At 45.8% G+C, this 25,871-nt stretch overlaps 1 protein-coding gene and 1 non-coding gene across 2 annotated transcripts; both read left to right on the top strand.

Annotated features, from left to right (window-relative positions):
- Positions 1–3,422: 3,422 nt before the first annotated feature.
- Positions 3,423–9,382, top strand: RPS3A (ribosomal protein S3A). The gene is made up of 6 exons (XM_030563591.1): positions 3,423–3,531; positions 4,296–4,399; positions 6,311–6,498; positions 7,702–7,910; positions 8,560–8,669; positions 9,215–9,382. Exons 1-6 carry the CDS (start codon positions 3,470–3,472, stop codon positions 9,334–9,336), a joined length of 795 nt encoding a protein of 264 aa, XP_030419451.1. The 5' UTR covers positions 3,423–3,469; the 3' UTR covers positions 9,337–9,382.
- Positions 8,815–8,886, top strand: LOC115652991. Its single transcript, XR_004000807.1, has one exon. It is a non-coding gene; the product is annotated as a small nucleolar RNA SNORD73 (small nucleolar RNA).
- Positions 9,383–25,871: the final 16,489 nt, after the last annotated feature.

The raw sequence follows: 25,871 nt of genomic DNA, 5'->3' as shown, positions 1-25,871 counted from the left end.
GCTGTTGGACCAGCAGCCTGGGGGGTGAGCAAAGCATGAAAGCAGTACTGTTTTGCCATTTAGATTGTCATTTAACAAATTTGTTCATCAAAAATGCTTGCTAACAATCCTGAATTCAATTTCAATATTTTTTTAAATCAATATCTTAGCCAAAAACAGAAAATTAAGTTGTTGACAATTATTTGTGACAAGTTTGATATGGGGAAAGGAGTGGGCCAGTTTTCATCAGAGAAACAAAAAATGTTGACTGACTTTCCTATAGCCCTGTTACTGCCAAATAGAGCCCTCCAATAATTGTAATACGCTCATCTCCTTACTAATGTATAGAGCAGGGGTCGGCAACCTACAGCACACGTGCCAAAGGTGGCACGCAAGCTGATTTTTGATGGTACACAGCGGCGGGCTGAGCGGCTCAGCCTGCCGCTGCTCTGGGGTTCGGCTGCTGCCCCATTGCCGTCCAGGGTCCTGGCCGCCGGCCCCACTCAGCACCCACTGCTGGCATGGGGACCCCCAAGGAACCCCAGGTTGGCAGCAGGCTGAGCAGCCCGGCTGTTGATACCCTGACTGAGCCACTCAACCCACTGTCAGCCTGGGGTTCCATTCACTCAGCTGGTAGCAGGCTGAGCAGGACTAAATTCAACGAAATAGGAAAACAAGAACATCTAATGACAAAGTGCAAGAACCTAGAGCAGTGCTCCCCAACCTTACCGTGACGGCAGATGAGCAGCGTCATCCAGAGGCGTCTCCGCCGAAATGCCACCGAATTTCGGCTGCATTTCGGCGGATGCTCGTCCACTGGCCAGTACGCAGGCGTACTGAGGCCCCTGCGGGTGCCATGGCACCCACAGGCACCACGTTGGGGCCCCTGACCTAGAGAGCCTCCTGAAGGACGGCAATCGTTTTTATTTAAATGGACTTGAACTGTATGAAGAATTGAGTACACTGTCATCAATGTTGCCACATGCAAAATTGATGATGGGCATTGTACAGTTTATTCATACCAGCAAACTTCTTGATATATCCTAATGTGTACATTACCACTCGTATTCTACTGACAATACCTGTAACAGTAGCATCAGGAGAACAGAGTTTCTCAAAACTAAAGCTCATTAAAAACTATCTCCGCTCTAGAAGGAGTCAGGAACACTTGACTGGTCTTGCTATTCTTGCAATCAAACAAGACATCACTTTGTCATACAATGACATTATTACTGATTTTGCAGCCAAAAAAGCCATAAAGATTGCTTTTAATTAAAAACAAATACTTGTTTCAGTATCTTTTCATATAAATTTCCAATAAAATGTTGACAAATTAAAAAAATTATATTATTTGCATCATTCTGTCAAACAGAATTTTTTCTATAGTGCTACTTCTTTAGTGCTAGTCCATCAGCATTACAGTGTGCTTTAATTAAGTTAAACTGATTTTAATAACATGCATGTGGCAAGTTTTTCAATAGTGTAAGCTTATGTTTGTGTTGCTAAGAGCAAGACAGGCACAGGGGCACCAGTTTAATAATCCCGCCTAGGGCACCATAAATTCTAAGGATGGCCCTGCCCTCCCCCCCTCACCTGGAGGAAGAGTGCAGATTCCCTTGTTGGACACTGGTGCCATCCTTCAGGGGAGAAAAATGAAGATTTCCCTCATTCTAGACTGATCCCTGAGGGAAATGAAGATGAGAGCTCCCTGCCTCTCTTGTCTGACTACATTCTCTGGCCTTCTGGGTGGGGTGGTGGTGAAATTCAGTGACTTTTTTTTTTTTTTTTTTTTTTTAGGTGTGTGTGTGTGTGTGAGATTCCTGGTGGGGGTGGAAATAAGTGGTGAAGCAATAAAAACATGCTGTTGTCCTAATATAGTTAGTAAATGAGAAAGTAAATTACTGAGAAATACAGCTTGAACATCTTGCTCATGGCAGTTGAAACTGTACTTGTTTGCAACAACTGTATTTAACAAGGCTTTCTGTGTCTCTGTGGACTGGAGTAGTGGGGTGCTCAGATCCGGGAGCTTGATTTGGGTCTCATTAGGCTAGCATAGATGGAAATGATCTTTTCTGAAACCATCATATATACTACATACCATGACAACTGGCGATTTCAAAGTCTGTCCTTTATTTGGTGGCCAAAGATGAGTATCAACTCAGTATTGGGTTTTCTTTGTCCTACATTACAGCAACAATAATTTTTATACTATGAAAAAAATATGCTGAAGTTTTGCCCAGGTTAGACTAAGGCAAGACTTCAGGGCTCATGTGATCTAATCTTTCATTTTTAAATGTTTCTAGCTGTCATGGTTGTGAAGAAAAATTTGGACGTATGAACTGAGTGTACTGTATACAGCAGCAGTTGTAGAAACCCTGATAAAATACCCTGGAGAGGTGTGAACTGCTCTTTGCATCTCCATGGGTTCTTAACTCTGAAACCTGATGTGCAAGGTGGCCAACACAGCTCCCACCCCCACCAATCTAAATAAAGAATTTGGGGGGCCAGGGGGCTCTTTTCATCTGCCACTTCAGAGGAATGGCAGCAGTGGGGAGCCCCACTGCTGCCATTCCTCTGCCGCACAAATCTTTTTTTTAGGTTGGTGGCATCTGAGTCCACTTTACTGGGGCAGCCCCAGCTGCACGAAAGACCCCTGCCAGCAATGGCTGTTGTGTGGCCTCTGCCTGGGGTCCAATATGGGGATGTGCCTAGGGGCTCAAGGAGTCTTAATCTGGCCCCAATAATGTGTTAAACATTAATATCTTGTCCTGTACAGTGAGTACAGATTCACTATAGCTGGTGTCTAACCTCCCTCCCACCTCTCCCAGTCATAGGTACCTTGTCTCTCTCTGTCACCTCCCTCCCACGATTTTTGTGACCTTTGCTGCTTTAACAGGGAGGCGGGGGCACAGAACTAAGTGGGAGGCAGCTGTGGACTGAGAAATGCTGGAGGAGGGGAAGGGGTCGGTTTCTCAATTAATTCCTGGGCGGCGGCCAGGCCAACGTGGGGCTGAGCGCTCCAGCGTGGGGGGGGGGGAAATCACCCCAAAAATAACAGCACTGGCAGCGCCCACGGCGGGGGGGCGCAGCCGCAGCGCAAAAATCAAGGCACCCTGAAACCTCGCTGTGCGGAGGTTTTACATCTGTAGGGCACGTGCACTGGCGGGGCAGCGCAGGGACCGCATCCCAGAGCGCTGGGCTGTAGCCACGACGCCAAGGGCGATGGACGCGGGATCCAGGGGATAGCCACGGCGCCCACATGTAAGCAATCACTAGGGTGAGCCCATTCTGTTCCTCACCTTCCCCTCCCCCGCCGCTGGGCTATTTGGTTCAGTCCAGGAACTTGCGGAAGCTGAACTTGAGGAAGTCGCCCCTTCCGCTCTGGTTTCTCGCGAGAGTTCGGTAGGCTGAGTTCTCGCGTGAGACTCACTTTCTCGTATAATCTCGCGTTGCTGGCGGGCTTCGGCCTCTTTGGCTCCAGGCCGGTACCATGGCGGTTGGCAAGAACAAGCGCCTCACCAAGGGCGGCAAGAAAGGCGCAAAGAAAAAAGTGTAAGTGGGGGCGAGGGGTGCCGGGGGCCCCGCCGGGGGGGCTGCTGGGCTGCGGCCCGGCAGGATGCGCCGGATGCCGGGCGGATTGGGGCGGCCGGCGGTGGCAGTGTTGACATGGGGGCTGCTAGACCCAGGGTTGGAGTAGGGGTTGTACAGCGCGCAGGCCCCCGCTGCACGGGAAGGGCGGGGCTGGCTCTGCTGTGAATCCCCTTGTCCGAGATGGGGGGCCAGGGCCCGGCCGCACGGAATCCCCCAGCACTAGGCTGCGGCTCTCGGGGGAAGACGGGAGTTAGGGGGCCGAACTGCCTCTGCCCCACGTGCTGTTCGGAGCTGTCTTTAGCTGCCCCTGCAGCTCGGCCGCCGATTTACCCCTAGTTCTGGCGCGATCCCAGTGCAGCCGGGACAGAGCCGCACTGTGCGCTGGCTCTCGGTCCCGGTCTCTGACCCTGTCCGTGAACGTGAAGGGCCTAGAGGGCTAACACTGAGCCCCACATTGGGATGGGTCGGTTACTTATCTGTTGGTCCAGTGGCTGTGTCACGTATTGGTATTTGTAAACTTATGCTGATAAGAAAACAAGTTTGCATTAATTTGGAAATACATAAATTGCGGCAGCCTATGGTATTTGAAGTATGTTAACTCTACAACAGTTCTGTTGTACATGATAAATATGGAGGAAGTAAACCAAATTTTAGGCCAGATTTAATCTGAAGAATGAGTGGAAATATTTATTTATTTATTTATTTTATTTATTTATTAAACTAAGGGTCGATCCCTTCTCAAAGAAGGATTGGTACGATGTCAAGGCACCTGCAATGTTTAATATCCGAAACATTGGGAAGACACTCGTCACCAGGACCCAAGGAACCAGTGAGTATCTAAAGTGTTGAGGTAACAGATATCAAGTGTTATGTCCTGTCTTTTAAGACCATGTAATGCAGTATCAGTTGTAAGAAGTTCCTGCTTAAATGAATGTGATTTGCAATATTATAGGATAACTAGACTTAAAAAATGTGTTTTGACCTCAATGTTTGTTGGGTAGCACTAAGGTTTATGTCTTCAGTAGACAAAGAATCAAGTTTTACATACAGAATATGGTATGATTCTTGTCCATGCAAGAGGAACAAACTGATCTCTATCGAAAGCTATTGGATAATCTGTGGGACTGAAATGCAGAGGAAGACCCAATAAAGTTTAGAATTCTAGGGTGTAAATTACTTAAAGGTATTTAAAAGCATCTGAGGGAAATGACGACAAAAAATGATCAATATCTTTTATAGGAGAGGAAGATCTGGAAAGCAGTGATGCAGAAAGATCTTAGGAAGGACATAATGGGCAGATCTTTATATGTGGGGTTTCATTGTAATAGGGTAGCAAAACCACTAATTTTTTGGGCACTGTATGTGCAGAAGCATCACTTAGTAGAGAGAGCTGTGGTTTTCAAACTAGGGGTGGACCCCTTAGGGGGTCACGAGATGTCAGCCCCACTTTCCTTCCAGCATTTATAATGGTGTTAAATATGTAAAGAAGTGTTTTTAATTTAAAAGTGGGGGGTCACACACAGAAGTTTGCTAGGTGAAAAGGATCACTAGTAGAAAAGTTTGAGAATCACTGGAGTAGAGGGAGGTGGTTATCTTTCACATGATCAGGTATGACCACACTCGGAATACTATATTCAGGTACAGCAGTGGTTCTCAGACTTTTCTGTTGCTGGCCCCTTTCAAATAACATGCTTCTGAGTGTGACCCTCTCCTTCCCCCTCTTCCCCCCCCCCCCCGCCCTTATAAATGAAAAACACTTTTTAATATATTTAATACCATTATAAATGCTGGCGGCAAAGTGGGGTTTGGGGTGGAGGCTGACTTATCATGACCCCCTGAGGGGTCCCGACCCCAGTTTGAGAACCCCTGAGAACCTCAGTCTCTACTATTCAGAGATCAACAATGGAATCTGGATAAGCGCAACAATTATGTAAACATAGGTTTGCAGCTTGGCCAACATGATTAGGAGGGAGTTATGTTTACATGTGTTTCAGGGTTTAAATATCAAAGGACACATTATTTAGCATGGTGCATGGGTGTAATTAGGAGCGATGGGATAAAATTAAGGAAAGGGAAACTTTGGTCTGATTATGATTCATAAAAGTAAAATCTAGTAATGTCCCATGATAACTGGACATAGAGAATCTACTGCAAGGACAGTCCTGCATTGGCAGAGGTATAGCTGTTAAGTGACGAAATTAGACTTGTCATGTGCGCTGCTCCCTAATTTCAGTTCTTAATCATTTATATCTTTAGCTCTTATTTTGCACATGCATGTGGTTTTTTTGTATTAAAAAAAGTACACTTAGTTCTTATATTTTTATACGTATACTGTCCCCAAAATGTTGACCCACATTTCTAAAGGTATTGCAACACTGAGCGCACCAACAACCTAAATGTCTTTTTTTTTTTTAATGTTTGACTGAATATTCAGGCCTGAACATAGAATTTGTTTTTCGAATTTTAAATATGGAGCACAGCATGATGTCTTTCATCGCTTTGTACCGATGCCTGACTAGTTCATTGACTAACTTTAACTTCAACGTCAACTGTTGCAGAGTTTTTTTTTAATAAAGTAACCAGCTAAATTTTTGTAGATCCAAACTTAAGTGAATTTGTGTTCAAGTCTGAGTCTAATGTGGACTCTAATATTATAAATAAATATCAAATGAGGGTTCAGAATCTGACTCAGCTAGTCCTTCTAATTTTTAACAAAAAATATTATTTCATATGTATATAGAAATTGCTTCTGATGGACTTAAGGGCCGTGTGTTTGAAGTGAGTCTTGCTGATCTGCAGAATGATGAAGTCGCCTTCCGTAAATTCAAACTGATTACAGAGGATGTTCAGGGCAAAAACTGTCTGACCAATTTCCATGGAATGGACCTCACCCGTGACAAGATGTGCTCCATGGTCAAAAAATGGCAGGTAAGTGGTAATGATATGTATCTGTGAAGCTGCAAAAATACTACCTTGATAGTAAACTGCCTCTAAAAATTGAGATGAAATAACTTGATCTTTGATACTGCTTGTAGGCTGATCTTTTCCTTGTTCAGGCCAGCCAATATTATATTTGTTTATTGGTTGGTGTTTGCTTCCTTTTTTTATTTTTTAAACCAATAAGATAAAGCTTACAGATCACATTTTTAAAGACCAGCATCTGCAGCAATTGCTGTTGCCCGCAAAGCCACACAGTTGCAGAAATTATACACAATACTTCTAGCACATGGACTTCAAGCTTCGCTTAAAAAAAAAAAAAAGGGCAAAACCTGTTTCTGAGGCCTTATTTACATTTGTTGTAGTTAATCATTGGCTCCACTGAGGCAGCTACAACTTGGTTATTTGAAGCAAATCACTGAGACCTCTTATAGTGAGAAGGGCAGGGTTTGGGAGGGCACCTTAAGACAACAGAACACCTTGCTGCATGTATCATAGTTACTACTTTCAGCTTACACTTAATAACAAACTTTCAATATATAGGATGTAGACATCATCCTTATCTCAAATTTAAGACACCACAGAATGTCTTTATTCTAATTGTTGGATGTTCGTGTGCTTGTAAAACTAAATTAATGGATGTTGACTACAGGCAAGCTATGATTTTACTGACTCCAAGTTGCTCCTGCTTATGAGGCAGGGAGTTGGGATGTTCAGTAGAAGTGCCCGCACAAGAAGAGGGAGGTTGGAAGGGAAAGTTACTTGGCAAGGAGAGACTTCCCACTAATAGCAAGGATGGCATATAAAATCCCAACCTGGGATGGAGGAGGTGCATTACAAGAATCAACACCTTTGTGCTCCCTGTTAGTATTAGTGTTACTGAATTCTCTCTCCTTCACTCAATCTGCTCATTATTAGGATGCCAGATGTAAGAAGTGCTGCTGGTGTCATCAGTTAGTGCTCTCCCAAACCCTGTTTAGGAATTGGAAGTGTCAATAGCAGTTTAATATTAGGTAGAATTTATAATAATTTATGGGCTAACTATTCTGACCTTAATGTTGGGGTTAAATGACAGCAATACTAGAGTATTGTTTAGGAAGGTCTGACTGGAAATGCTTAGAAGCTGTGACTTGCATTGTGGTGTCTTTCTGTGATGATAGAAGAGACAAGTGTATTCTATAACTTCTTTTCTAGACAATGATTGAAGCCCACGTTGATGTCAAAACTACCGATGGCTATCTACTGCGCCTCTTTTGCGTGGGTTTTACCAAGAAGCGCAATAATCAGATTCGCAAGACCTCATATGCCCAGCATCAGCAGGTCCGCCAAATTCGCAAGAAGATGATGGAAATCATGACACGGGAGGTGCAGACTAATGACCTGAAAGAAGTTGTCAATAAGCTGTACGTCTCGGTTGTCATTAATCAAGCTTTAACTTGGGAAACAGTTGCTATTCTACTCTGGTTTAATTGAGTTTAAATGTTGGTTTGCACAGTCAGATAGGTTTAATAGCAATTCATGTACTAACCTAGTTTAAATTTCTGTGGGGACAGTACTATTGTGGTTAGCTGTTTTTTTTTTAAGCACCTCTGTGAGCAGTAAGGTGAAGAAACTGATTGCTAGAGTATCTGGATGTACTAATTTAATTAATATTTGATAATTAAATAACTTACTATCTTGTAAAACAATTAGCCTTAGTCATTTTCATTCCTGGTTGAGGGCTCAACAACTACTTTTGTTGGGGAACAAAATATTTAACAAAATTGTGGAAAGCTTAAGATACTGTTCCCCCACACACATACTCTCTTACCACCTGCACCACATCTGACATCCACCAAACTGTTCTGATTATGTAAATCTAAAAACAGAGTTTGGGAAAAGACTGCATGACACACAAATCTTTCTGCAGAATTCAGCAATGTCTGTGTTTTATAAGGACTACAGTTCTTAACTCACGGGAGGGAAGGTGGAATGGACTGCTGTTGATAATATTAAATACTGAATAATTTGAACTCTTTTATATAAATACTGAAAAATTTGGATTTTTTTCAGGATCCCAGACAGCATTGGCAAAGACATAGAAAAAGCCTGTCAGTCCATCTACCCTCTTCATGATGTGTATGTCCGCAAAGTGAAGATGCTTAAGAAGCCCAAGTTTGAATGTAAGTTGATTTCTGCTTAAATGTGGAAGCAAATCTGAATTTCTGTAAATGGTATTTCATTTTGAAATATTCTTGTTCTTGCTTGAAGAACCCAAATAAAAGTGCTGGAAAGAGCCAACTAAATGTTTGACTGTTTTGGGTTGGGAATGAATGATGACAACATGTTTCGGTCCCATATGACACCAAATGATTATACTCTTTCCCACTTTCTGACATTCCCATATAATGCAGGACTGAGTTACTAATGGCATGTTTGAAAGACTTAATTTATTCAGTTACACAAAACTCTCATACATGTCACTATTTGCTCTCATGTCTTTGTCTAAATACAAAAGTTAACTAAATCAGTGCAGCCTCCTTGTGTGGGCACTCTTAAATGGGCATGTCTTACTGATTTAGCTGTGGTACAATTTTGAGGTATAGAAAAGACCTATTTAAATGATTTGGATGTTTAACTTATCTTGCAGTGTATAGATTACAGGGAATTTAATACAAATAATACTCAATCCTTAACAATTGCAATATTGTATGGTTGTGTTTTTTAGTGGGCAAGCTGATGGAACTGCATGGTGAAGGTGGTGGCACTGGAAAACCTTCGGGGGATGAGGCAGGCGCTAAAGTAGAGCGAGCCGATGGATATGAGCCCCCTGTGCAAGAGTCTGTCTAGAATCAAAAATGGATGGAAAAAATAAAAAAAGAATATACAGCAGTAATAGTATTTGGTTTCATGCAGCGATACTAGACACTTACACCATATGTGGTATAAGATGCTGGACACTTATACCTATTACCCTTATCAGGTATGCCACTTACTGCTATTGTTTCACATGCTAAAGATGTGAGCTGGTATGGAGTCGACCTCTTAATTGATCACAGTTAGGAGAAAGCAGGTTGTCAGGGTTCTCTCCCCACTTTAAACTTTAGGGTACAGATGTAGGGACCTGCATGAAAGACCCCCCCAAGCTTATTTCTATCAGCTTAGGTTAAAAACTCCCCCCAGGCACAAATTCCTTCCTTGCCCTTGGTATCGCTGCCACCATCAAGTGATTTAAACAAACATTCAGGGAGGGCCATTTGGAGCCCTACCTCCCCAAAATATCACCCCAAGCCGCTACACCCCCTTTCCTGGTTACAAATTGAGCACAGATCAACCCCTCTGGGTCTTCAGGACTCTGAAAAACAATGAGGTTTTTCAAAGAAGTTTATTTAAAAAAAAAAAAATTAAATACCTCTGTAAAAGATTTGAAAGAATCTTCTCCCCTTATTTGTCCTTTTGGTCAGGTGCCAACCAGGTTGTCTGAGCTTCTTAACCCTTTACGGGTAAAGGGGGAATTAACCCTTTATAGGGTAAGGAGGGATTTTATGCTACCTTTAGCTGTATGTTTATGACACACACACTCCAAATCACAAACTGTGCTGGACAGCCAGCTCCACACTGGCTGTGATTTCTTCTTGGAGCCTTAAGATAAAATAGAATTAATAAGACACATGCACCTCTAGATATACTACTGATTATATAAAAACTAACAATATTTTCCACATTTCAAGGATGATTTTTAACCAGTTGATTCTGGGAAACTTTCATGGGAGAGTGCATCAGCCTCTTTGTTAGAAGCTCCTGAAATGTGTTGTATTTCAAAATCAAAATTTTGGACTGCTAAACTCCATCGAAGTTTTTTGTTGTTGTCCTTGGTGGTATGAAGCCACTTCAGCGCAGCATGCTCGGTTTGCAGGTGGAAACGCCGTTCCCAAACATAGGGGCGTAGCTTTTTCAGCGCATATACAGTGGTGTAATATTTCTTTTTGCTGATTGACCAGTGGCTTTCCCTCTTAGACAGTTTTTTGCTGAGAAACATGGAATTCTTGATCTGGTCCTTTTTGCATTAAAACTGCTCCCATACTATGTTTGAATGCATTGTTGGTTACTAGGAAAGGTTTGTTAAAGTCTGGGGCCCTTAGCACAGGGTCAGACATGAGTGTCGCTTTAGGCTGGTTAAAGGCCTCGTAACTTTTTCATCCACTGAACTGCATTTGGCTGGCTCTTTCTGGTTAGGTCTGTCAGTGGGTGGCAATTTGACTGTAGTGCAGTACAAATCGCCTGTCATATCTGGCCAAGCCTAAGAAGGCTTGGACCTGTTTCTTTGACTTTAGGACAGGCCACTTTTGGATAGCATTTACTTTGGCCTGTAGGGGGTTAATAGTTCCTTGACCCACCTGGTGTCCAAGGTAAGTCACTCTGTTTAGGCCTATTGGACACTTTTTAGCCTTAAGTTAGTCCTACCTCCCTTATGTGCTAAAAGACTTTGCAGATGCTTCAGGTGTTCTGCCCATGAATTAGAAAAGATGGTCGCATCATCAAGGTAGGCCACTGCTGATTCTCCCAATCCTGCTAGAGGACTATTTACAACTTTTTGGAAAGTGGCAGGTGCATTTCGCAGCCCGAAAGGGAGTACATTAAATTCATACAGCCTACATGAGTGGTGAAGGCTGACCTTTCCTTGGCGGATTCATTCAATGGTACTTGCCAGTACCCGTTGGTTAAGTCTAAGATAGAGATGAACTGGGCACATCCCAGTTTCTCCAGTAGCTCATCTGTGTGTGGCATTGGATAGTTGTCTGGGCGAGTTACAGCATTTAGCTTGTGGTAGTTCACGTAAAAGCATATCTTCCCATCTGGCTTGGGAACTAGAACCACTGGAAATGCCAATGAACAGAGGGGCGGATTATGCCCATCTATAACATGTCCTGGATTTTCCTTTCTATAGCAGCTTTGGCTTGAGGAGATACCTGGTAAGGTTGGGCTCTAAATGGGCGAGCATTGCCTGTGTTAATGGAGTGGTATGCCCATTCGGTCCGTCCCGGAGTGGCTGAGAACACTGGCGTGAAGCTAGTGCACAGCTCTTTGATCTGCTGTCGCTGCATACACCCAAGGGTCATGGAGAGGTTCACCTTTTCCACACCTCCATCACTTTTTTTCTTCATAGTAGATCTAGTAAGATGAGGCCCTGAAACATAAACCCTTGCCTCAGAGACCCAGTCTGAGGCCTGAAGCCTGAACCAAAGTACTTCCAGGCATTGCTTAGCAAAAGCTGGGCTGTGAGTCAGAGGCAGGCCCTGCTCACAGAAATTGACAAGAAGAGGGTTGTTAAAATTAGGTTCATTCACATGTAAGTGCTAATAAGAGGAACTTGTGCTAAGATGACATCAGGACACTCCACAGACATAACAAGGAACAGGTAGGTGCATCTTAAAGACAGGGTCAAAAGGACAGCATGATGGATAGATCTATCTGTTTGAAACAACATGATCAAAGGAGGAGAGAGCATCCTAATGAGTCAAGGGGCTGTACTTCAGTATGTCAGTAGTGGTGAGTAATCTGTCCTGTAACTGTATAAAAGTAGGTCCCAGAGTGTGCATCTTTCCCAGCCTAGGGGCAGTGTCATGTCCCGCCACTGGCTGAGCTGTGTCCATTGCCAGGGGGCACGTATTCGTAGTATGTCCTGAAAAGTCAATCAGAAACTATTACTGTGCTTCGTTTGACAATAAACCTGGCTCGGGTTCCTTCATACCTTACGAGAATCTGGTCTTTGGGAAAAAGAACAAGAGTACTTGTGGCACCTTAGAGACTAACATTTATTTCAGCATGAGCTTTTGTGAGCTACAGCTCACTTCAGATGCACAGAATGGAACACAGACAAGAGATATTTATACATACAGAGAATATGAAAAGATGGAAGTATGCATACCAACAGGAAGAGTCTAATCAATTGAGATGAACTATCGTCAGCAGGGGGAAAAAAAACTTTTGAAGTGATAATTAAGATGACCCATAGAAGGTGTTAGGAGAACTTGGTCTTTGGGGATTCTCTCTGGGTTTGTTGTGTCAGCTATCTGCGCAGAGCCAGGGCAGCACACAGGGAACATGCACACAGCTGACTGTTATCATCATTAAGCAAGAGCAGAGCACCACACTGGTAGCTACTGACAACAGTAGACACCTTCAGGCCACTCAGCTTCATCTCCCTGGGCTGTAAACTGAAAAACCTTTAATTCTCTGGAATAAAAGGGCTTTAGAGAATTAACATGGTGTATATTTAAACCTTAGGCTTTAGGTTTGAGTTCAGGGATGCTATGAGAGAGCTAACAGTTCCCAGGCACTTCTCAACCGTGAATGGCCCTTCCCATGATTCTTCCATCTTTATAGGCCTGAAGCGCCTTCAAGACCATGACTTGGTCCCCTACTTTTGAAGAAACTCTTTTTGCTGTTCCTGAGCATCTTAAGTTATTCTAACAAGGGCTAAAGAGTTTCGGAGAGTGTTTTGTAGGTTGCTTACAAAGTCTAGAATCCTAGTTTCTGGAGAAGGCGTAAACCCCTTCCATTGCTGCCTCACCAACTGTAATGGCCCCTTAACCTCGTGGCCATGCACAAGTTCAAATGGTGAAAACCTTAAACAGAGATGTGGTACAGCCAAGAGTATCTGCTGCAACACTAAGTCCCAATCATTGGAGTGCTTATTTACGAATTTACATATCATGGCCCCCAAAGAACCATTAAACTCCACCAGGCCATTTGTTTGATGGTGGTAAGGGGTGGCAACCAAGTGGTTCACCCCATGAGCTTCCCAAAGGCTTTTCATGGTCCCTGCCAGGAAATTAGTTCCCAAATCTGTAAAGATGTCAGAGGGTCAATCTACCCTGGCAAAAATATTTGTTAGTGACTGACACAAACTTTTAGCTCTGGTGTTGCTGAGAGTTACTCCTTCCGGCCATTGACTGGCAAAATCCATGGAAGTCAGTATGTACTGCTTTCCTCTGGGTGTGTGTTTTTGTTTTGTTTTTTTGGAGAAGGACTCAGAATATCCACAGCTACTTGCTGAAATGGAACCTCAGTTATGGGGAGTGGCTGGAGAGGGGCCTTGAACTGGTCTTGGGGTTTTCCCACTTTTTGGCGCACACCACAAGACTGGACGTAGGTAGAAACATCCTTGCCCATTTCCTCCCAGTGGAAGGACTTCCCCAAATGGTGTTTGGTCCTGTTCACCCGAGCATGGCCACTAGGATGATCATGGGCTAAGCTGAAGAGCTTTACCCAGTACTTAGTTGAAACTACCAACTGTCTTTGAGGATGCCAGTCCTGGTGCCCACCAGTCCTGCTGATGCCCACCAGAAAGAGTTTCCTTCTAGAAAAGTCTTTCTACAACAAACCGGGATGGATTAGAAGAGCTGGGAGGCGGTGGGTTGCTGCGTGCCGCCGTCCAAGCTCACTGGAGGCTTTCATCTGCTTCCTGTTTGGCCTGGAACTGTTCCCTTGACGCAGTCCAGTGAGGAACGGGGACTTACTTGGGCTTGGTCCCTTTGGAAGCGATGTAGGTGATTGAGCTGTTTCTGTTGACTTAACTGCTCTCCACTGGTACACTATGTTGTATTTCAGGCTTTGGCTGAGCCTCTTGCGTAGATTTATTTGCTGCTGCCAGTGCAGGCTCAGTGGTGCTCTCTGGCATTGGAACTGTAGATGGGGTTGCCAGCGCTAGATTCAGTGCTGGCAGTGGTTCTGGTGCTGGTTGCTCCGCCAGTTGAGGTTCTGGGACTGGGTTTGTCTGGGTTTCTGCGACTGGACCCGCTACTGCTGTTGCAGACGTTGGCATGGGGTTCGGTTCTATCATCTCCATCTGGGTCTCTGGTAACGCAGACGGGGCCCAGGAGTAGAGCTAGGCTTGCTTAGCCTGGCTGCAGGTGACCATTCCCGCCCTCTTGGCTAGCTTTACATGGTTGGCCAAGTCTTCCCCCAGCAGCATGGGAATGGGATAATCATCATAGACTGCGAAAGTTCACATTCCTAACCAGCCCTTGTACTGGACAGGTAACTTGGCTGTAGGCAAGTCAGAAGAGGTTGATTTGAAGGATTGAATCGCTGCTTGGACTTCTGGGTTGATTAAGTTGGGGTCCACTAAGGATCGGTGGATAGCTGACACTTGCACTCCAGTGTCCCTCCACGCTGTAACCTTCCCACCCACATTCATAGTTTTCATTTGCTTTGAGGGTATTTGGAAGGCATATGGGCCTGAGGACCTTTGGTGGGACCCCGGTGCAATGAACTGTACTCTACTGGGGGTCTTGGGACAGTTGGCCTTTACATGCACCAGCTTGTTACATTTAAAACACTGCCCAGCTGACTGGTCAGTAGGGCGAGGTGGGTTGCTGAAGAATTGTGTGGTGGGATGGTAAGATGTCTGGGTTTTTTGGGGGGGTATAGGTGGAGCCTTGGGCTGCCCTTGGTGGAATGGTGTGGTCTTGGGGTGTTCCTTCTGGTATCCGCCCAAACTGCGACCAGGGTTGTTTCTGATACCTCCACCCATTTTGTTCCAATTTTCCCCGCCTATCTGACCGTCTGGGACTGCTCATATTGATCAGCATAAGAAGCAAGACTTCCTGCTGAGTCCATTTTCTTATCCCATAACCACTGTTTTACATTATCACTGGTCATAGTCAGGAACTGCTCCTGTACAACCAAATCACACATTTCTTCAAAGCTAAGTACATCCTTTCCTTTGATCCATTTATTTAACAGATCCTTTATCTGGTTTACATAAGCCACATTACTTAATCCAGCCCCTCTCTTAAGGGCTCTAAATTTTACTCTTAAGTTTCAGCGGTAATTTTGAAATTGTTTAAAAACCAAATCCTTATATTTACCATAGAAGCATCAATAGGCATCTTATTGAATATGTCCAGACCTCTTCCAGTCAATTTTGCTACTAATGTGGTCATTATGTGACCATCAGAGATTGCATGGAGGGTGCACAGTCTTTCAAAGGTGATGAAATATATATTCAGCAATATCACTGGATTTATCATACTGTGGACATAGTCACTCCCATTTGTGGATTTTTGGGGAAATGGAGCCAGCTGCTGAAGGGTTCTGTCTTTCCAGCTCCATAACAGCGAGGTAATACTTCCTTTGTCTTTCCCTCTCCTCCTGTTCATGCTTCCGGTCCTTCATAGCTCTCTTGAGGGCAGCCTCCTCTCTGGCTGTTTGTGCCTCCAACTCCAAGAGCCTTAAGGCTGTCTATTATATTCTTTTCGTCTCTCTTCAGCTTTGAATTTGGCTAATTCTAATTTCTTTTGAACTTTACTGTCCATCATCCTAGCTTTCCTGTGCTTAACCTAGCCTAACTTGAGAGCTAGACAGAAAAAAAACCCCACCACACTTGTGAATTCCCCTGCAGGAAGTTAAGTACCCTGCCCTCAGGCAGAGAAAAAAACTTCAGGTGCTCTCAGCTTTATTAAAACAAAAAAACAAAAAAAAACCTTCCTGCTTTTCAAGCAGCCAAAAGGAGGAAGAAAAATCCTTTTAAACCCTCTGTGCTTCTGGTTTAAAATGGTGCTACCATGTGGCCACCATGTCAGGGTTCTGTCCCCACTCTAAACTTTAGGGTACAGATGTGGGGACCCGCATGAAAGACCCCCCTAAGCTTATTTCTATCAGCGTAAGTTAAAAACTTCCCCCAGGCATAAATTCTTTCCTTGCCCTTGGTATTTCTGCCACCAACAAGTGATTTAAACAAACATTCAGGAGCCCTACCTCCCCAAAATATCCCCCGAAGCTGCTTCACCCCCTTTCCTGGGGAGGTTTAAGAATAATATCCTAACCAAGTGGTTATGAAATGAGCACAGATCAACCCCCCTGGGTCTTTAGGACACTGGAAAACAATTAGGTTCATAAAAGTTTATTTACAAAAAAATCACCTTGTATCTATTGGGTTTCTGGGAAGTGGGCTTCTGCCCGCCCACTGCTAAAGGATCTCTCCCAGCCTAAGGGGAGGAGCCACAGGACCTCAGAACCCCACTGATTCCAGGGGACAACTAATAAAAATGGACAGGAGTGAGGTCAAAGGGTCATAAGAAGGGAACCTGATGGGGACACCGAGCAGAGAACCCCAGACAGCGTCCACTGCTCCTCGAAGACGTCAAAGGAGCCCATGGACGCTGCCCAGAGGAACTCGGCCCTGATACGTGAACGGACCCACAGTCACCGGAGTCTCCATCGGCCAACCTCCTCTCCCTGGTTGTGTAGATGGCTATTTTAGCCAAGGCGAGGAGGAAGTTGACCAGGAGGTCCCAGGACTTTGTGGGGCCACGGATAGAGAGTGTCGAGAAGGAGATGAGGGGAAAATTGCAGCCAGAAACGTAACAGGATATTGGTGAGGAGCTGGTATAGGGGCTGCAACCTGGCACAGTCTAAGTAAATGTGCGCCAGGGTCTCCCTCACGCTGCAGAAGGGGCAGGTGTCTGGGACGGGTACACCACGCCAAATACACACCCATGCTGACGGCCCCATGAAGGAGCAGCTAACTGATATCCCCAGTGGGCTTCGGGAGTAGAGTAGAGGCTGGCCACTGGGGCTCCTCACCCTCCAGCGGTGGCAGGAGGTCCTGCCACTTTGTGTCGGGGCGGGACACAAGGGTGAGGAAGTGAAGGGTGTGGAGAATGAGCATGTAGAGATGCTTCCTTGGCACGGTTTGGAGGCGGACTGGCTGCAGGTCGTGCAGCCGGCTTGCGGAGAAGGGGCAGGGGGGTCGGTCTGGTCCACGGGGCAGGGGCCCAATGAAAAGGTCCGGAGGGCTTGAGGTGGTGGGTGGGTGGGGCATGCTCTCTTGCAGGACCCAGTCGAGGTAGGCCCGAGCAGCGGGTGGCAAAGCGGCCTCCACCCCCTGTAGTACGCGCCAGGAAGTACAAGGTCTGGAGAGCCCCATGCGCTGAGCAAGTGTCAGGGGATCCAGCCAGTCTCCCCGGTTGTAGTCCAGGAGGTCTCCAACCGCCTTGTAGCGGGGTGGTCACCCGTTCCTGCCCGGAAGGGCTTAAAACAGCCCTTCGAGAGGGCTGTGGCAGGGGAAAAGCTTGACTGATGGGGGGGGGAAAACAGCCTCAACTGTGGCCATGCCCCAAACAGACCCAGCTGGCCCTATAAAGGCCAGGGAAGCCAGAAGTAAATACTCTCTCCCTTCCTTTAGAGGGAGAAGAGCCTGGCTGCTAGGGAGCATACTTGGGCTCTCCCTAATTTCATTCTTCCAGATATAGATCTCATCCTGGTTATCATTGTTTTAGGTAGACCTAACTAATTTATTTTACTTGGGGCTACTCATTAAATCTAGGACAGCATGCATCTTCCCCAAGTTGTCCTTCAGGCAGAGTGATTAAAAGTTTTGAAGCTGTTTAACATGCTTCTTAGTCACTGCTGCTAGTTCATTTTTTGGCTCAATTCAAGCTATTCTCTAGAAAAGCCCTTAAACTAGGACCCATAGACCTCTGAAATCATCTCTCCATCATGCCCTCTTTTGGGGTTTTGTTCACTAATGCTTCAGTTGATGGTCTCAAGAGTAACTTGCAGTGGGACCAGTGGAAGAGCATTTTAGGTCCAGTGTGTTGTTAAGAACAGCCCAATAGCATAATGCAAGGGGCACCCTGATATCTACCAGTGAATTACAGCTGGCCTGACCAGATCAGTGTACCCCAATTCACTATTGTTTATAATCTGTATCTAAAAGCTGTAATGTAATATGTCCTAGAAAGCCCATAACTCATTATTAATATAATTATATAATGTAGGTGAAAGCAGCTGATGCCAAGGTATGGACATAAATTGAAATTATAATTCTTAATTTAGTGAGACACAAGGAACTCAGTCTAAGGCATGTTTTCTGTGTGTGCAGTCTAAGGCCAACTGAGGACACAGAAGGGCTTCCTGCCTACTGAATCAAGGTAATTGAACTTTGAGAGAAATAAGCAAGGACAGAAAGCCATATTAGGCATCCATCACTGGACAGATGCAGGAGGAGAGAGCTTTCAGAAGCTGAGATGGGTCCTTCATCCCAAGAATGGGGTTGGAGTCCCTGGGAACTGGACTTTTGCATAAGGGGAGGCTAGCCCCTAAGAGCTTTCACTAGGGAAGCCAAGGGAAGCCAGCCTTTTTTTATCTGTGAAGAGAGCCTGGCCAAAGGTATGGTCAGCCATTTTGAGTCACTTTGTTGACAACACATGGTAAAGATTTTTTTTTTTTACATTGAAATGAGACAGTAGTTTGTTAAATCTTAGCCATTAGAAAGTGTTTTGTTTTGTTATCCTATCTACCTTTATTTCCTTGAGCTCATTCAGTTCACTCGTTTAATTCTTGCTCTTTTGTTAAAAAAATTGTTAGGTTCCAGTATAATAATAATTAATAATTTAGTGTTGTCTTTAAGTTGCAGTATTAACTCCAATTAGTAAGAAACTGATGGGTTTTGTTTCTTTACAGGAACAACCTTATTATTTCTCTCTGCTGTCCAGGAGAGGCCTTGGTGCTGTAGGGCACCTGGTTTGGGGAAAAAAATTGGGGCTGGGAGTGTATTGGGGATTGTTGGGGGGGAAAAGGGAATTAAAGGGAAGTATTAAAGGACCCTTGCTAATGATGGAAGTTCAGATTATCCTGTATTTAGAGTCTGTCAGATATGGTCTCAGTGAAACTGAAGGACAAGATTAAAGGTGAATGAGAAGGACACTCAGTGGTTTGTAATCAAGGGCATGAAGCCCTGTCCCTCTAGCACTTACAGATATTATGGACTTGTGATGGGTTGGATCACAGAAATCTCCTTGGGAGCTGCCACCTGATGTGCCAGGACTACTACTACCCTTGCTTTCCCTGCCAGCTCAGGACTCCAGCACCCTGTCTTGCTGACCCAGACACTCCTGTCTGCTCCAAAACAGACCCAGGGTCTGAATTACTTGCCCCAAAGCTGCAAGTTTACTTGAAAGCAGCTGACAGAAGTGCTCCTGTCTTTAACACCCAGATGCCCAACTCCTAATGGAGTCTAAATCCAAATAAATCCATTTTACCCTGTATAAAGTTTATACAGGGTAAACTCATAAATTGTTCACCCTCTACAACACTGATATGCACAGCTGGTTGCCTCCCCCAGGTATTAATACATACTCTGAGCTAATTAATAAGTAAAAAGTGATTTTATTAACTACGGAAAGTAGGATTTTAGTGGTTCCAAGTAGTAATAGGCAGAACAAAGTAAGTCATCAAGCAAAATAAAATGCGCAAATCTATGTCTAATCAAACTGAATACACATAAGATCCGCACCAGTTACAGACAGAAGTAGTCTGGGCACATCGGGTGGCAGCTCCCAAAGGGGGTTTCTGTGATCTAACCTGTCATTGGTGTGGTCAAGCAGGATCTGTGCACAGCTGATTGCGTTGAGATACTGGTAGTGATTTTAAGTGAGTTTTAAGTGTGGTGGCTGGAGAACAGACAAAATGGTTACTGGTTTGTTATTTTCTGTTTGCTTATTTCGGGTAAGGGAAGTAGGGGCAGAAAAGGAAGTGGAAGAAGGAAGATCAGAAGAAGCTAAAACTGAAGAGGGTGCAAATTGCCCAGAAAGGCTGAACACTTGGCACTGTGAAAGGCTCTGTTAACTAAGAATCGCCTGAGCTGAGTGCATCCCAGTTTCAGTGAACTGCAGGGGATGTGGCCCAGCAGAAGAAAGCAGGAAAATGACTACCAGTGAAGACGCTAACAAAGTAAAGCTGGCTAGACAGGAAGCAAAAGAGAAAGAAAATGAACATAAAAGACTGATAGAGAGGGAGGAGGCTGCCCACGAGAGCTATGGAGGCAGAGATAGCAAGGGTGGAGGCAGAAAAAGCCAGGGAAGAGCTGCCCACAACAGAGCTAGGGAGGCCCAGAACCATCAACTGGCTGTAATGGAATTGAAGAGATCAAACCCTCCACCTGCTGGCTCCACTTCCCCAAAAATCTATAAAATGGGAGCAACTGTGTCCACTGTATGAGAAATCCAGCGATGTTGCTGAATATTTCATCATCTTCAAGAGACTGCACCCTACATGCCATCCCTGAAGATCAAAAGATGACCACATTGATAGCAAAATTGACTGGAAGAGCTCTGGATATATTCAGTAAGATGCCTATTGATGTTGCTTCTAACTATGGTAAATTTAAGGATCTGTTTTTGAAACTGTTTCAGGTTACACCTGAAACCTACAGGGTTAAATTCAGGAGTCTTAAGAGGGGATCTGGATTGAGTAATGTGGCATATGCCAATGAAATGAGAGATTTGGTAGATAAGTGGGTGCAGGGGAAAGGCATTACAAGCTTTGAAGGGATGTGTGATCTGGTTACTCAAGAACAATTCCTGAATATGTGCAGTGATGATGTAAAACAGTATTTGTGGGACAAAAAGGTAAATGCAATGAGTGAATTAGCTGGATATGCCGACTCTTATGAGCAAGCACAAGCTGCAATCAAACATAAACCATTGGCAGAGGGGTACAGGGTTGGGGGAAACAATTATCACTTTACACCTGGGAAGAAGGAGGCTGGATGGTCACCTCCCCATTCCCCTGTTACTTGGCCCAAATTTCCTGTACAAGCAGGGGATCCCAGAAGGTGCTTTCACTGCAATTCCCAAGGGCACCTGAGAAGCAACTGTCCCAAATTAATGGAGAGTAAACCTCTCTTGTCCCAGGTTAGCTCGGTTGCCCTTAGCCCTGAGTCCCCAGAGCACTCCTACCTCTTATCACACCAGCTTGGTGGACATGGGGCCTAGTGAAGTAGACAGGGAATACATCAAGGTTATCAAGACTGATGGTATGGAGTGTCTGGGGTGGAGGGATACAGTAGCTCTGTTCTCTCTGGTTGGACCAAGTGTGCTTCTAGATGCTAGTGTTCTGATGGGGCAGACAACCCACATTAAGGAGGTGGGGCCACAGAGGTTCCCTGTGCCCCTGTCTAAGGTTCATGTGGAGTGGGAAGGTATGGATAGTGATTTACTGGTGGGAATGCTCCAAGATATCCCTGTGGACATGTTTCTGGGAAATGATTTTTTTCAGCAAAATTAGGGCTGTTAGTGTGGTAACTCGCAGCATGAAGAAAAGCTGTGAGGGGCTCCTAGAAGGGGAGGCTGTTCCAGCTGATGACTGTAGGTCTGATGCACCTGAACAACTAACACATCCTGCCCCAGGAAACACGGGTGGGTGACTGAGTCCCCAAAAATGGGATGGGGACCTTGGAACCCACAGGGGAGGTGAGGGAGGATCCCATTGACACTACAGTGCAGAGAGGCAGGGTGCTTCCAAGTAGGAGAGTGGCAGAACCAAGCCTCTGCCCTGCTGAAGACAATAGGCTCCCAGGGCCAGGGGCAGAGAAGATGCAGTCAGTGCTCTGGGATGGGGATGCTGTCTCAAGGGTTGTGTGTCAGGAATTTGCAGCTAAACAAAGGGTAGACCCCTCCCTTGAGAGTATATGAAAGTGTGTCTTGGAGGGAACTCCAGGAAGGGATGGGGGGGAGAAGTTTTTTGAAGAGGATAGGAAACTATAGGCAGGCCCCTGTAGGGAAAAACCGGGTCCCAGTTAACCCTAGAAGCAGTTGGTTGTACCTAGCCAACACCGGGAGGAATTAGTGCTGGAAGCACATGACAGTCCCTTTGCTGGTCACTTGGGGGTACAGAGGACCTATGACAGGCTGAGGAGGAATTTCTTCTGGCCAGGGATACAGAACAATGTGAGCAGGGGCTACTCCAGGCCCCAGCATGCCAAGCGTGTGCTTGGGGCAGCATGCCACGGTGGGCACTCTGCCAGTCACCGGGAGGGCAGCAGGCAGGGCTCCGGTGGACCTCCCCGCAGGCGTGCCTGTGGAGGGTCCGCTGGTCCTACAGCTTCGGTGGTATGCCTGTGGAAGGTCCACCGGAGCCGCGGGACCGGTAACCGGCAGAGTGCCCCCTGTGGCATGCCGGCATGCTTGGGGCGGCAAAATGTCTAGAGCTGCCCCTGGATGTGAGGGATTATTGTAGGACTTGTGCAGTATCTCAGGAGAGGAAGAAATTGGGGGGTGGGGGTCCCCAGAAGGCTCCGCTGCATCGCCTGCCAGTCATCCAGAAGGCATTCCAAAGAGTGGCAATGGACATAGTGGGCCCTATGCCACGCCCCACACGGAGGGGGAACAAATATAACTTAGTAGTAGTAGACTTTGCCACTCGGTATCCTGAGGCAATAGTGCTGTCTAACATAGAAGCTGAAACAGTGGCAAGAGCCCTGCTCACCATATTCAGCAGAGTGGGCTTCCCTAAGGAGATTTTGTCTGATCGGGGGGGCAAATTTTATGTCTCAGTTGTTCAATGAGCTATGGTGTGTGGAGTGAAACAGCTTAAGACTACCCCTTACCACCTCCAGGCCAATGAGCTGGTGGAAAGGTTCAATGGGACCCTAAAATCAGTGCTGGGGATGTATGTCAAGAAAAGGGGCCAGAGCTGGGACAAACTATTGCCATTCCTGCTGTATGCCTACGGGGAGTTACCTCAAGAGGCCATGGGCTTTTCTCCATTCGACCTTCTGTATGGAAGAAAAGTGAGGGGTCCCCTTGATCTCATCAGGGATACCTAGGAAGGGTGCAATATGGTAAGGGAGGAATCCATGAATGAGTATGTCCAGAGTTCAGGAAGGAGCTGAAAGACTTGATGGAACTTGTCCAAAACAACTTCCAGAGCAGTCAGGCCAAGCAAAAGGCGTGGTATGGTGGTAATACTTCTAAATGCACTTTTGACATAGGGGATTTGGTCATTAACTTTTTGGCAGGGCTGAGTACCAACATGTAAAACTCTTGGGAGGGCCCTTTGAAGTGGTGGAAGTGGCGAGTGAGGACACTTACAAAGTTAAAAAGCCCCTGGATGATGCTGTGCCCCAACTGGTGCATGTAAACAGACTCAAGGGTTATCACAGTAGAGTGGCTGGAGTAAACGTGATCTGTTGAGCCAAAGAGGAAACTGAGGCACACCCACTCACTGATCTGATAGCTGAATGCCAAGATGGGTCAACCCTGGAAAGTATGGAAATCTGCAGTGAGCTGACACCAGTTGAAAGGGAGGAAGTGTTTTCAGTGCTGCAGAAATACAGCAAGGTATTTTCCAACAAACCAGGGAGGACATGCTTGCTGTCCCATAGAATCCTCATGAAAGGGGCTCAGCCTCCTCCTTCTTGGCCTTACAGGGCCATCGGCAAGGTGAAGGAGAAAATTTGGGATGAGATACAAAGCATGTTGGATGGGGGGTGATTAAGAAATCTGACAATGCATGGGCTTCCCCTGGGGTCTTAGTGCCCAAAAGGGATGGCACAGTTAAATTTTGTGTGGACTATAGGAAACTCAATGCTGTCACTATAATAAATGCATGCTACATGCCAAGAATTGATGATATGCTGGATATGCTAAGCCAAGCCAAGTACCTTTGATCTGACCAAAGGTTACTGGCAGATCCCTTTGGAGGGGGAGGCACAACAAAAATCAGCTTTTATCACTGACATAGGGCTCTATAAATTTAGTGTTACCTTTTGGTCTGGTAAATGCTGGTGCAACCTTCCAGAGACTGGTCAACAGAGTGTTAAATGGTTTGCAGAATTATGTGAGGGCATACATAGATGATATTGCTGTATTCAGCAACACTGGGGTGACCACAAGGAGCACCTGGAAGTTATGCTATCAAAGCTCAAAGAAGCTGGGCTAACTGTGAAGCCCTCTAAGTGCAAGACGGGGGCAGCCGAAGTCCCTTATCTGGGACACTGCAGGGGGGGCCTAAAATATCCCCTGACCCTCTTAAGGTGGAAGCCATCGTAAAATGGCCTATACCCCAGACTAAAAGGCAAGTCCAATCCTTCATAGACTTGGCAAACTATTATCGGAGGTTTGTGGAGGAGTTTGGTGACATTGTATCCCCAATCACAGACCTATGTAAAAAGCATCAACCTAATAAGATAATTTGGTCAGAGGCGTGCCGGAAAGGCTTCAACAAGTTAAAAGCACTCCTGTCTGCAGAGCCTGTGCTGGCCAGCTCCGACTGCAAAAAACCCTTTGAATTGTGTACTGATGCATCAGACACAGGATTGGGTGCTGCGCTGATGCAGATGGGGGAGACAGCAAGCATCCCATTGCCTTCCTAGGCAAAAAGCTGTCCCTTGCTGAACAGCATTACTCTGTCATGGAGAAAGAGTGCTATGCCATTGTGTGGTCAGTCAAACAACTAAGGAGGTTCAGGATTCTAACTGACCCTTCACCTTTGGTATGGCTTCACCTGACTAAGGGCACAAACTCCAAGCTGCTACGCTGGAGCCTGGTCCTACAGGAATTTGACATGGAGATTGTGCATATTAAAGGAAAGGAGAACTGGGTAGCAGATGCCCTAGCCAGAAAAGAGGAATTTTAGATGTACTACCTCTGCCATGGACAGTGTCCAAGTCTCTGGCAATAAGTTCAGGAGGAGGGTGTGACACTGTGCCACATAATGCTTTATAGACCAATGTGACCTAACTGGAATAGATTTTGTGCTGCTTGTGCCATGTAACATACTTCTGTAAAGGTTATGGGTTACTATATCTATTCATTCTATTTGTACACATATATCATTTTGTACTTGAGGTTAAGAATATTGGCTGTACGCTTGCTTGATTTCTAAGTAAGCTTTGTGAGGCATTTGGTCAGCTTCTTTAGGAAGGAATTTGCAAGGTTAAGTACACAATCAGGAAGCACTTGGGGAACAATGCATCTTGGAATGCTCCAATCCACATAAGTCTTCCTGGAGACATACAAGATACCATGTGGACAATGGCTTCTGCCTGTAAAGACTGAGGGCTTGTCTACATCACAAAGTTGCAGCGCTGGTGAGGGGGTTACAGCGCTGCAACTTAGGAGGTGTACACATCTGCAGGGCATCACCAGCGCTGCAACTCCCTGTTTGCAGCGCTGGCCGTACTCCCGTTTTGTCTCGGGTGTAGAGGATCCAGCGCTGGTGATCCAGCGCTGGTAATCAAGTGTAGACACTTACCAGCGCTTTTCTTGACCTCCGTGGAATAAGCAGGTATCCCAGCATACCTGAGGAAGCGTCTGGTAATCAAGCAGGTCTCCTTCCCTGGTTTGCAGGGGGGTTCGGGGAACGCGAGAGCAAACCGCGGCGAAGTTGGTCTCCTTCCCCGGTTTGCTCTCGCGTTCCCCGAACCCCCGTGCAAGCAGGTCTCCTTCCCTGCGGTTTGCAGGGGGGTTTGGGGAACGCGAGAGCAAACCGCGGCGAAGCTGGTCTCCTTCCCCGGTTTGCTCTCGCGTTCCCCGAACCCCCCTTGAAGCCGCCCAACAGCGCTGCAGTGTGGCCACATCTACCACCACTTG

Source organism: Gopherus evgoodei, chromosome 5 (assembly GCF_007399415.2).
Source record: "Gopherus evgoodei ecotype Sinaloan lineage chromosome 5, rGopEvg1_v1.p, whole genome shotgun sequence".
Classification (NCBI taxonomy): domain Eukaryota; kingdom Metazoa; phylum Chordata; order Testudines; family Testudinidae; genus Gopherus; species Gopherus evgoodei.
This window is presented reverse-complemented; position numbering and strand designations above follow the sequence as displayed.

Coding starts and splice junctions, on each gene's coding strand:
- RPS3A (XM_030563591.1), top strand. CDS start 3,470: ATGGCGGTTGGCAAGAACAAGCGCCTCACCAAGGGCGGCAAGAAAGGC. Junction 6,499..7,701: donor CCATGGTCAAAAAATGGCAG/GTAAGTGGTAAT, acceptor CTTCTTTTCTAG/ACAATGATTGAAGCCCACGT. Junction 8,670..9,214: donor TAAGAAGCCCAAGTTTGAAT/GTAAGTTGATTT, acceptor TGTGTTTTTTAG/TGGGCAAGCTGATGGAACTG.